We start from the raw sequence: 12588 nt of genomic DNA, 5'->3' as shown, positions 1-12588 counted from the left end.
CTCAGAAAAAAAAAAAAAAAAGAAGGGGAGGGAGGCTTTTCAAGTCATTCTATGAGGCCAGTATTACTCTGATACCAAAACCAGGCAAAGATAACTATAGACCAGTATCTCTTATGAATATAGACACAAAAATCTTGAACAAAATACTAGCAAACTGAATCCAGCAACATATAAAAACGTGTTAGACAACCTGACCAAGTAGGGTTTATCCTAGGAATGCAATGTTGACAACATGCAAAAATCAATAAATATAATATACTCTATTAACAGAACACAGGACAAAACCACACGGTCATCTCAATGTATGCAGAAAAAGCATTTGACAAAATTCAATACCCTTTCATGATGAAAACAGACAACAATCTAGAAATAGAAGAGAACTTCCTAAACCTGCTGGGTCATCTACAAAACACCCACAGATGACATACTTAATGGTGAATGCTTTCCTCTTAGGACCAGGAACAGGACAAAAATGTTTACTCCTGCCACTTTTATTCAGCATTGTACTAGAAGTTCTAGTCAGGGCAATTAGGCTATGGTCAAGTGGCAAATAAATGTCTGTGAGGCTGTGGAGAAATCAGAATCCTCATACACTGCTGGTGGAGATGTGAAATGGTTCAGCTGCTTTGAAAACAGTCTGGCAGTTCCTCAGAAGGTGAAACATAGAGCTACCCTACGACCCAGCAACTCCACTCTTAAGTATATGCTCAAGGGAATTAAGATATAAGTGCACATAAAAACCTGTACATGAATGTTCATAACAGCATTATTCATAATAGCTGAAAAGTGGAAACAACTCAAATGTCCATCACTGATAAATGAATAAATAAAATGTGGTATATCTATATAATAGAGTATTATTTGGCAATAAAAAGAAATGAAATACTACTATATGTTACAACACGAATTGAACATATTATGCTAAGTGATAAAAGCCAGACACAAAAGACCACATATTGTGTGATTTCACTTAAATGAAATGTCCAGAATAGACAAATCTACTGAGACATAAAGTAGATTAGTGGTTGCCTACGGTTGGAGTGGCTGCTAATGGGTACATAGTTTCTTTATGGTGTAATGAATTGACTGTGGTGGTGATTGCACAACTGTGTGACTATACTAAAAAACACCAAATTATACCCTTCAACTGGGTGGATTGTATGTGAATAATTGCTATAACGCTGTTCTTAAAAAATAACTACATGGACTCATCCCTTGTTGTGTGATTATGGATGCTCTTATGATGGTTACTGACAGATGGTTTAAAAAAAAAGTAAGGCTTCTGAGAAATGTGTTTGCCTAAAGCTTTTAAAGGTAATCTTTAACTGTAAAGTTTACAATAGTTTGACAACTTAAGTTGTCAACTTTGTCCTAAGAAATTGTATTTGTCACATTTTTAAAAACTAGGAACTGACCAATCTTGTCTTACTAATTTCATCTCATAAATATTTTGTGAGTCTCTGTTAAGCACAGATAATATTTTATTTGTTTGACTCTCTCTCTTTCTCTGTGGAGCAATCCACTTCCTAGGCTTTTGGCTTTGAGCAAATTACATAACATATTTGTGCCTCAGTTTCCCTATCTGTAAAATGGGGATAACACTATCTACCTGGGTTATAAGCATCCACCAATTAAGCAAATATATATAAATTACTTTTAACTCTTATGGGACATGCAGCAAATTGACCACTTACCATCATTATAGGAAAAATTTAAATTGCCTTTAATACAGTGTATCTATAAACACAATATGGATCTTTATTTCTTCCACATCCACGAGGATACAACAAAACTTAAAAATTTCAGTTTTACAGAAATATTTTACAGAAAATATTACTATTTTCTCACATTACATGTGAAATTATATAGCCAGTATGATACTGAAGAAAATAATGCAAAGAGTTTTCTCCTGCTTAGTCTGACTCTCTGTGATATGAGGTTAAACAGAGGCCATTTGTCAAAGGTAGAAATTTTAGCACAAGCATAGAGACTCCTTTAAATAATTATGTAATTTATTTAGTGTTCCCAGGCAGGATCTACTTATTTTCATTCTAATAAAATGAACTAAAGTACTTGTCACAGAGAATTATTATTATTATTATAGCCTATTTGAAATAACTGGATTTTGAGGGTGATCCAGTTCTAGGAGGCACTATTTAAATTGTAGTCAGTGTAGGTTTTTATATTTATCAATATTATTACCATTTTCCAGCAGATGGCAGTATGATATCTTGAGGAAGGGGACTTTTTTTTTTCCTAATTCCAACAAAGGCATCATAGAGACTAGTGATGGGGCTAATTTATCACCTTTTACCTTCCCTTTTATAAATGCACCTCAGAGAAGTGAAGCAATTAACCCAACATTCCTGATACCCAAGGCATAAACATAGTTTTTTTCTTTTTGGAACCAGGTTAAGTAAATACCATTAGTGGGGAAAACATAATTTACATGCATAGATGGAATCTTGCAAGATAAGAAGAGGCTGATAGGCTTTGACTCAGGTATGCTGTTTTCAAAGTGTTTCTTTATTTTATTTTTTAAAATATTTATTTTGGACTGATTAAAAAAACAGAAATAAAAGTATATTTAAAGCATAAAAATATATATTTATTTATTTGGCTGCATTGGGTCCTAGTTGAGGCACACAGGCTCTTCATCACAGCCCACGGGCTTCTCACTAGTTGAGGTGGGGAGGCTCCAGAGTTCGCGGGCTCAGTAGTTGCGGCACACAGGCTCTCTAGTTGTGGCCTGCAGGCTTAGTTCCCCACGGCATGTGGGATCTTATTCCCCAACCAGGGATCAAACCTGCGTCCCCTGCATTAGAAGGCAGATTTCTAACCACTGGACCACAAGGGAAGTCCCTCAAAGGGTTTCTTTAATCCTATGAAAGAAAATCTTAAAAGCTGCATATTCCCTGGTATAGGGTGTTACATTCCTGCCTCTGCCCTTCTACATACGAAATTAAATTTGTTTTTCTCTTGTTAATCTGTCTTCAATTTAATTATTAGGCCAGCCAAAGAACCTAGAAGGGAAGAGGGGAAATTTTCTCCCTGCCTAAACTTTCTATATTCTGAATATTTAATTTCAAAATACATCTGGCCCCAAGTGTTCCAGATAGTCACAGTGAAAGTGCATTTTATTGCTCCCTCAGAAGGTCCAAAACAATGGTACTGCCATGGTATGTGCTGCAAGGTGTGTGCAAGTGTTGTTTATTAGAACTGCCATATTATTTTCAAGGCTCATTCACATCAACACCAACTGCAATAACTTCTAGGCAATGTATCCTGTAATTTAAAAAAAAATTTATTTATTTTTGGCTGCATTGGGTCTTCGTGGCTGTGCGCAGGCCTTCTCTAGTTGCGGCGAGTGGGGGCTACTCTTTGTTGCGGTGCATGGGCTTCTCATTGTGGTGGCTTCTCTTCTTGCGGAGCACAGGCTCTAGGCACGCGGGCTTCAGTAGTTGTGGCATGCGAGCTCTAGAGCGCAGGCTGAGTACTTGTGGTGCACGGGCTTAGTTGCTCTGCGGCGTGTGGGATCTTCCCGGACCAGGGCTCGAACCCATGTCCCCCGCGTTGGCAGGCGGATTCTGAACCACTGCTCCACTATGGAAGCCCTCCTGTAATGTTTTTATAATTTATTTATATGAATTAAACACAAGGGGACACATAGCTAAGGAAAAACTCAGATTATAAAGAAATTATGCATGAGAAGATACATTCTGCTATACTTGTGTTCAACAATTTGAATGAGCTATATTACAAAAGTGCTGGTTAAAAGAAAAGAGGTGGTTACTTGGCCTACAACAAAATTAGTAGTTAGTGTTCCAAGTGTGAGACTGGACACTGCAAAGCCCTTCCCGTGTGGAGCCTGTTTTTTTTTTTTTTGCTGTACGCGGGCCTCTCACCGCTGTGGCCCCTCCCATTGCGGAGCACAGGCTCAGCGGCCCGCTCCACGGCATGTGGGATCTTCCCGGGACCGGGGCACGAACCCACGTCCCCCGCGTCCCCCGCATTGGCAGGCGGCCTCCCAACCACTGCGCCACCAGGGAAGCCCTGGAGCCTGTTTTTTACAGCTAAATTAAGAGCAAACTTTGGGACATAAGGCCCTTCCTGTGTCCCTCTACATCTTTATAAACTGTCAGCATTAATTAAGTTCTAATGAAAGATTCAAAGGTACACAGTTTTCTCATATATTGAGGGACGGTTTATCCAGCCAAGTTTTTCTCACTCTAACTTTTTGCTGAATGAATATCCCTTTTCAGACTGTCTCACACCCTGAGACTTACCAGCAACCACATTACACCCATCTGAGATGATGATCCTTGAGCTAATCATCCAACAGTAACAGTTAATTATATTAATAATAGCTAAATAAATGGAGTGCTTAACAAATTAAAGGCATTGTGGAGTTGAAATAATGATAATAGTTCATAATTATTGAGCATTTATCATGTGCTTGGCCCTGTTCTAAGCACTCTGTGTACATTAACTCAAAAACCTTCATGACAGTTTGAAGAAGGTAAAATGTATCCCCATTTTATGGGAGAGTAAAGTGCTGTCCCTCTAAGAATGATTCTCGACTAGAGGTTGACCCTTGGGACATTTGAAATGTGTGGAGCATTTTTGGTCACCACATCTATGAGGAGATGTAATGAGCATTTAATGGGTTGGGACCAGAGATGCTAAACCTCCTGTAACTCATCAAACAGACTTGGACAATGAGGAACTATCCCACCCCAAATGCTGCAAGGTGGCTCCCATTGAGAACCACTCTCTTGCTGAGAACTTGTTCTCCACCATTCTTTTGATTAAACTACTCCTCTCTTTTGGACTTTTGTATTCCCCAGCTCAGATTACATTTAGGATTAAAACTGAGAACAGCTCTGAGCTTTCAACCAATAGTTGACCTGATTGAAAACTACTGAGCTGTTTACACATAAAACCCCCTCTTCCTCATATACTCTACACTGCCACCAAAATAAAAAGAAAAAACAAAAGCTTCAACCCACTAAATTTTTATCCTAAAGAAACCAACATGATAGTTTAAGAAAAATTTTACATTAATTCTATTCAATTTGAGGGCATATGTTCTTGTAAATATATGTCACAAAAATTTTTTTTCACAAGAAATGTGTGAGCAAAAAGACATGGAAAAGTATTACCTACACAGAACTGCACTTTGCAGTCAGGTAAATCTATACGAAATTAATTTTCTTCCAGTGGCCATACCCTCTTACCTTGATTCAAATTGAACACTGAGAAAATGAATTCTCATTAATTCTCTTTCAGCAGCCAAAAGCACTGGGCAGGTAAAGTTAAAAGTTAAAGGGTGGACTTCCCTCATGGTGCAGTGGTTAAGAATCCGCCTGCCAATGCAGGGGACATGGGTTCAATCCCTGGGCCGGGAAGGTCACATGTGCCGCAGAGCAACTCAGCTCAAGCACCACAGCGACTAAGCCTGCGCTCTAGAGCCTGCGAGCCACAACTACTGAAGCCCGCGCACCTAGAGCCCATGCTCTGCAACAAGAGAAGCCACCGCAATGAGAAGCCCGTGCACCTCAATGAAAAGTAGCCCCCGCTCACCGCAACTAGAGAAAGCCCACGCACAGCAACGAAGACCCAACGCAGCCAAAAATAAATAAATAAATAAATATTAGAAAAAAAAGTTAAAGGGTATGTTAACTTTTGATATAATATTAAAAATAAGCCTAATAATATATTAATTTCATGGGTTCTCTAGTCTTATTTACTTCTGCTAATTATATTTTCAGTCATCATTTCTGTAGAGGCAGAAAATTATAAGCCCTGGGACTTCCCTGGTGGTGCAGTTGTTAAGAATCTGCCTGCTGGGCTTCCCTGGTGGTGCAGTGGTTGAGAGTCCACCTGCTGATGCAGGGGACATGGGTTCGTGCCCCGGTCCGGGAAGATCCCACATGCCACGGAGCGGCTGGGCCCGTGAGCCATGGCCGCTGAGCCTGCGTGTCCGGAGCCTGTGCTCCTCAACAGCAGAGGCCACAACAGTGAGAGGCCCGCATACCGCAAAAAAAAAAAAAAAAAAAAAAAGAATCTGCCTGCCAATTCAGGGGACACGTGTTCGAGCCCTGGTCCGGGAAGATCCTACATGCAGCACAGCAACTAAGCTCATGTACCACAACTACTGAGCCCACGCCCCACAACTTCTGAAGCCCGAGCACCTAGAGTCCCTGCCCCACAACAAGAGAAGCCCGCGCACCGCAATGAAGAGTAGCCCCCACTCGCTGCAACTAGAGAAAGCCCACACTCAGCAACAAAGACCCAACACAGCCATAAATAAATAGATAGATAGATAAATAAATAAATAAATAGAAAATTATAAGCCCTGTTTGCTATAAAAAAAGTGATTGCCAGAGTCTTAAGGCCTTTAATTATCAGCTTTATGCAAAGAACCTTGGTGGGATAACAGACTGAAGAGCAAGCCTCAAACTTGTCACCTAACAAGCTTGTTGAAGCAGATACCTGGCTCAGTAGATCTGTGGGGAGCCCAACAATTTGTCCCTCAGCAGCCCACAGGTGATGATGGTGGTGGCAATGCTACTCCTCTGACAACATTTCCATCATCACTGGATTAACGTATAGTCAGGAAGCAAGACTACATTAGAAAGCCATTTCACAGTGAGGTAAGCTTGTGGGACTCTCCCCAAGACATTTGATTAGAAGATGCTAAAAATTTAAGGCCTAGCTCATGTAGGGAGAAGAAATCCTTGGTTTCAGATTTATACCTGTTCTGTATTTTTAATCATATGATCATAATCATATGATATCCTGCTAGTTTATATATAGAAAGTCCTTCATGTCTTTTACTTATTTATTTATTTATTTAACATCTTTACTGGAGTATAATTGCTTTACAATGGTGTGTTAGTTTCTGCTTTATAACAAAGTGAATCAGCTATACGTATACATGTATCCCCATATCTCTTCCCTCTTGCATCTCCCTCCCTCCCACCCTCCCTATCCCACCCCTCGAGGTGGTCACAAAGCACCAAACGGATCTCCCTGTGCTATGCGGCTGCTTCCTAATAGCTGTCTATTTGGTATTGTGTATATGTCCATGCCACTCTCTCACTTTGTCCCATCTTACCCTTCCCCCTCCCCATGTCATGTCCTTCATGTCTTTTAGTGCTTAAAATATTGCTGTGAAGTATAACCATTCATCTTGAAGCTATACACAGAGTTGCTTGTGATAGAAAACTTCATTTTCTGTCATTTCTCTTGTGTATAAAGCTTTTGAATTCTTTTGTGATAAATGCATCAAGATGCTATCTTTTCTCCCTTCACACTCCATTGCTATCTAATTTATCTAAGAAATAAATTTCATAAAGCAATGCAAATGAGAGATTTCTCTTCAACACCTCTTTTGTGTCTTTCTAAACTATTGTACTTTCAAAGTTGCTAGTTAAAGAATATTTAAAAAAATAATCTGGAACTAAAATGTGACAATAAGAAATCCCACAACACAGTACACGTAACTTATAAAATATTCACTCTAACAGCCCTAAACAAAGTTCTTACCTGCATAAGTTGCTGCTTCAATTTCTGTATTTCTGAGATGTTCAGCTCACTGAATAAGTCAGAAACAGGGTGTAGAGACTCTCCTTTCCTTAGACTGGGAGTCCGATAGTCTCCATTCAGTTTCACAAGGGGCCCATGAATATGCCCGTTCATTTTGTCATCATTGTTGGGTTCACTTCCATCCTCTGCAAACTTGAGTCCATCGACTGAAATGCTGATATGGTTATCATTGAGTGTGATGTACTGGGAGAGCTCCTTCCGCAGGCTGTTCTTTTGCTCCCTTTCATTTTTTAAGGTCTCAAGGGCTTCTTCCAGTTGGTGCTCAGCGATTTCTTTCAACCGGATGGCATCTTCCAGTTGGCTGTTTAGCAGCACCGTCTCCTCCTCAAATCGCTTAATCTCATGCTTTAAGCCTTCGTATTCAACCTGAATCAGATACGATAAAGAAGATTCATAAAACTAAAATTTGGGTCTAACAAAACTGCCATTAAACACTCTAGTGGACCTAACATTTAAAAATTAAAACGCTACAAAATAAATCTGAGAAGCACGCGGTATATACACCATTAAGGTAACACAGGATGATTTCTTTAGATATCCATACATATAAATTCAATTCCTAGCAGAGATGAAAACGGTACCTCTCTCTCAGGATTTCTTTTATGGAGTCCAGTGGTCAAAAGGGGGCACTGTTTGCTTAATAAATCAAGAATATTTTTTTGTAATAGTTTATCAGAATATTCACAATCCAAGAAAAGATTTTTATGATCACTATTACTTGTTTTATTTAATTATTAATAATGAGGAAATTTTTAAACTCAGGGTAAATTAGTTAAATGATCACAATAAGAATATAATCTCAATAAAATATGTTTGAGAGTAAGATGAGAAAGCAAAGAAAAACTTCATGTGCTTAAGGATAGAATCTGCAATAACAGTACCAATTACTCCCAAACAAAAAAATACATGGAAGTGGATCAAGATGGTGGAGTAGGAGGACATGGAACTCACCTCCCCCCACAAACACATCAAATACATCTACATGTGGGACAATTCTCACAGAAAACCAACTGGAAACTGGCGGAAGATCTCTTACACAAGCAAAGCTGCAAGAAAGATCCCCACATAACCAGGTGATTGTGTGCCAGCACCAGCAGCTCTGCTTCAGGCTGCCAGTTGGATAGACTTGGCTTCAGGCTTCAGACTGTGTTCAGGTCAGCTGCACATGTCTTGTTTTAGGACCAAACTTGAAGGGTCACGCTTCCTGGGGCATGAAGGTAAGGGGATTAGTCAAACCAAGGTAGTATGTCTGAAATCTGTGCTCCATCATGTCTGCTAACATTCCAATGGTCAGAGAGTCACATGACTAAGACCAAGGTCAATGGAGCTGGCCAATTTACTCTGCCCTCTCTAGGGCACTGCCAGGTTACGTGGCAGAGGGAGAGAGTAAAGAATTTAGAACAATCTAAATCTACCAAATATTTTTACCATCACATAATGAGATGTTTTTCTTTTCTTTTTTTTCTTTTTTAAAAAACTTTTTATTGTGGGTAATGTAAAAATACCCAAGTAGCAAGAAGAGTTCAATGAACCCCCAGGAGCCCACCACTCAGCTTCAACAGTCATCAACTCCTGTCTACTCTTCTTTCATCTATATTTCCATTCACTCCCCTAGTTGGATTATTTTAACCCCTAGATATCACATACTTTAGGATCTATCCCTAAGAGATAATTTTTTTAAAAAGCATAGCCATAATCCCTTGAACAAATAATTTCTTAAGAATATGATATAATCTTAGTTATCAAAACGATGTCAACAATAGGTTTGTAATGATATAGGAAATAAATACAACTGAGTGAAAAAGGATAATGTATTACAACTGTGGAATACAAGAGATCAAATGGAAATTTAACAAAATGTTAATAATAGTTGTTCTTTAGTGGTGGGAATAAAGGTGATTTTAAGAAAAATAATACATATATATTGTTATTAATATATTACTCTTGAATTACAGCCAAATAAGAGCCTGTTCAAACACTCTCTTGGTCGTGAAAGTCTATAGGTGAAAGAGAACTCGGCTCTGAGCCCAAATGCCTTCTTTGGGGCCTTTTCCATGGCTCTTACCACATGCCACCTTTTAATAAATATTTTTAATAAATATTCTCCACAACTACTTAGAGGAAATAACTTTCTATGCACCCAGGTGCCCCTCACAGTGCTTCAGTATTCCTTCATAGTGTTTCAACAAAATTCTGCTCTTAATAAGTATTTGCTGAATAAACTATTGTGAATGAAAAAATAAAATAGAAAAAACATAACAACATCAATTATGATATTAGATACTAATAATAAACTGTGTTTAGGGACTTGACCTCTTTCTAGCTGGGCAGCTTCACTCATTCCACTCTCTCACATGTGGTTCCTATTCACCCAGCTGTTTCATGTTTCTCTGCCTAGGCAAAGACAGTCATCTGGAAAACTTTTATTCATCATTCAAGACCCAAGTCAAGACTCTGATCCTAATTTGAAGTCTTTGTTGACCCACTCAGGCAAACAGATCACTCCTTTCTTGTATCATCATTGCAAGGCTTTATCATATGATTAGAGCCCCAGCAAAGTGGAGGCACCAAGAAATAGAATGAGAAGACACTTAAAAATTGGTATTTGATATGTTAAAGAAAGCATCAAAGTAGTCACCATGAGAAAAATCAGTACTTTGTTGCGATTCATTATAGCAACTTCATAGTTTGGTAATTCTATTTTTAGTGAGGGTTGGAAATAAGTACCATAATATTTTCAGAGTTTAGGAACTCTAAAGATCTTTTTTTTTTTCTTGCTGTTTTCCATTTGGGCTTTATTTAGAACTCTAAAGATCTTAATTTGGACCCGTATGGCCAAACCTAACACATAGCTTTACTCTTCAATTACATGGATGGTTGAGTTTATTACCTGCCTTCCCTACTGGGACCATGAGCTCTTTGAGCCAGTGGCCACGGTTTTTGTTCTTAAAAAGTACATGGCCTCATAGAAAGATACCCCTGAAATACTGGTTAAATGAAATCAAACTGAATTGATCCCAGGAAATAATATCTTTAATATCTCTTATGATATTATTACTTGATAGAAATATATCAATAGAAATATATCCCTAGAGGAAATATTCTTCATAATAAAAATGATTGTATTATTAATTGAAAACTAGGGTTTTCAATGCTTAGATAACAAATATTGAATGCTTTAGCTCAATATGTGAGCTATTAGGGACATGAAATTTATTATTTCTCTCTCCTGCCATCACATATCTAAAACTTGAGCATGATTTCCTGTCCTATGTTAAGCAGTACTGGGTCCTGCCTCTATGTTAACTGATACTGGGACTAGGCATAAAAAATGTAGCTGCTTGAGGGAAAAACTTGCTCCTGGAAGATAAGACTCAACTAAAACAGCTTCCTCAAGACTTGAATCAAGACCCTCACTTTACTGTACCTCCCAACTCAAAGCTATGTCATAAACTCTAACCCAACCACTTTCCCACCATGTGAGACCTACCAGTCCAGATCCTCAAATCCTATGAATATCCTTCCTGTTGACATCCTGTTTTGAGATACTACTAAGGCTCTGTTGAGCTGTTATCTTACTGCAAGAGGTCTAACAAACAGCTTTGTTTCATCAACAGATTTTTCTGATTTTTTCTGATGGGGAACTGACAGTTGACACTTTTTTATGTCTACTGCTGCTTACTGCACTTCTTTCAGATATTTTGGTTTGAAAAGTATAAAGGTATAAAACATTTATAAGGTTGGGTCTAATTTTATTTTAGACACAGAACCAAATCAGCACACAGAGGAATGTGGCTAAAGTTTTCAGAGTCAACTCTTTGGTGTAGGATCACGAATAAAAATTGGTATGGTTAATTATAATAATCTTAAACTTTAGTTTCCTCTGTAAGTTGAATTGTGGATGTAAGATAAAGAAAAAACATTTATTCATTATTTCAACAAGTATTTATTAATATTTAATGCCTACAATGGGCCAGCCCCTGTTTTAGGTGTTTATACTATAGTGAAGAGAGATGGAAACAAACTAATATATAGAAGCTACATATGGAGTAAGAAGTGCTATTTAAACAATTATTTAGAAAATAATCAACATTTAACAGGAAAGTGGAACTTCAGAAGAAGAGCATCTTCTAGTTCTTTGAACTAAACATTTTACAATTCTAGTAGCTTTCCTATTTAGAGAAACCTCAAACCAGGCTGGAAGAGTATATTTTGTATAGGAAACTTCAGTACAAAGCAACATTCAGACCAATTTTGAGATTGAAAGCCAGCCATCATCATGTCTTTGAAAAAAAATCTGTGGTATTTATACGTAAAGTATTATATTTAATACTTCATTAATTAGAGAGTTTACGATATATGCTAAATCCTGTAAATAAAGGCCAATAGTAAGAAACAAACAAACCCCAGCATTTCCTTAATTGGGAGAGACTTGTGACACTACAGTGCACCCATTTGTTAGGAAATAAAACAGAATGGCCCTTTGTAAGGAAAATGATTTCAAATTAATTAATTAGACACTTAATTGGGAAAATTACCATATTACATCTACAAAATAAAATTTTAAAGATGTATACATTTTTGTTTGTTTTTTCAAACTTCTGAGTTAAGCATTTGATTTCCATGTTTCAATTACTGGTGGGAGGGTATGGGTAAACTGTAAGCAGTAATAAGCCAGTCTAGTAGTACAAATTCCCACAGAAATGGCATCTGGGCTAATGAATACTCACAGGATACCTTGGCAGTCTTTCAAGAATACTTAATACTGGCCTAAATTAACCTCCTGAGTAAATTAGTCTACCACATGCAGTGATGGGAAACCCTACAGTGTAGGTGGATGCTCTCCGCACCCCTGCCTGTGCAGAGAGCAATGAGGACCTGTAGGAATCAGGAGAAATGACCACTTTAAATATTTGCACATCACATAAACTTGCTTCAAGTCTTCTACATTCTTCATCACCGACCAAAAAAACTAAA

General features: G+C 38.1%; 1 protein-coding gene across 10 annotated transcripts in view; it reads right to left on the bottom strand.

Annotated features, from left to right (window-relative positions):
- The window catches only part of BICD1 (BICD cargo adaptor 1), a gene marked incomplete at both ends in the record, with an annotated part of 208901 nt that overhangs the window by 51947 nt on the left and 144366 nt on the right, over positions 1–12588 (bottom strand). For 8 of the 10 annotated variants that reach the window (XM_082851085.1, XM_082851089.1, XM_082851088.1 and 5 more), the window contains one exon: positions 7552–7977. The exons of 1 other annotated variant lie outside the window; for it this stretch is intronic. In XM_082851085.1, coding sequence (XP_082707211.1) covers positions 7552–7977 — 426 coding nt within the window. Of the gene's footprint in view, positions 1–7551; positions 8011–12588 lie in introns of all 10 variants that reach the window. One more of the 10 variants, XM_082851091.1, reaches the window with a different exon arrangement.

The sequence above is a fragment of the Leucopleurus acutus genome, assembly GCF_964270905.1.
Source record: "Leucopleurus acutus genome assembly, chromosome: 11".
In the NCBI taxonomy this organism is placed as follows: Eukaryota; Metazoa; Chordata; class Mammalia; order Artiodactyla; family Delphinidae; genus Leucopleurus; species Leucopleurus acutus.
Note: the sequence above shows the minus strand (reverse complement) of the source record. Positions and strands in the feature narration are given on the sequence as shown.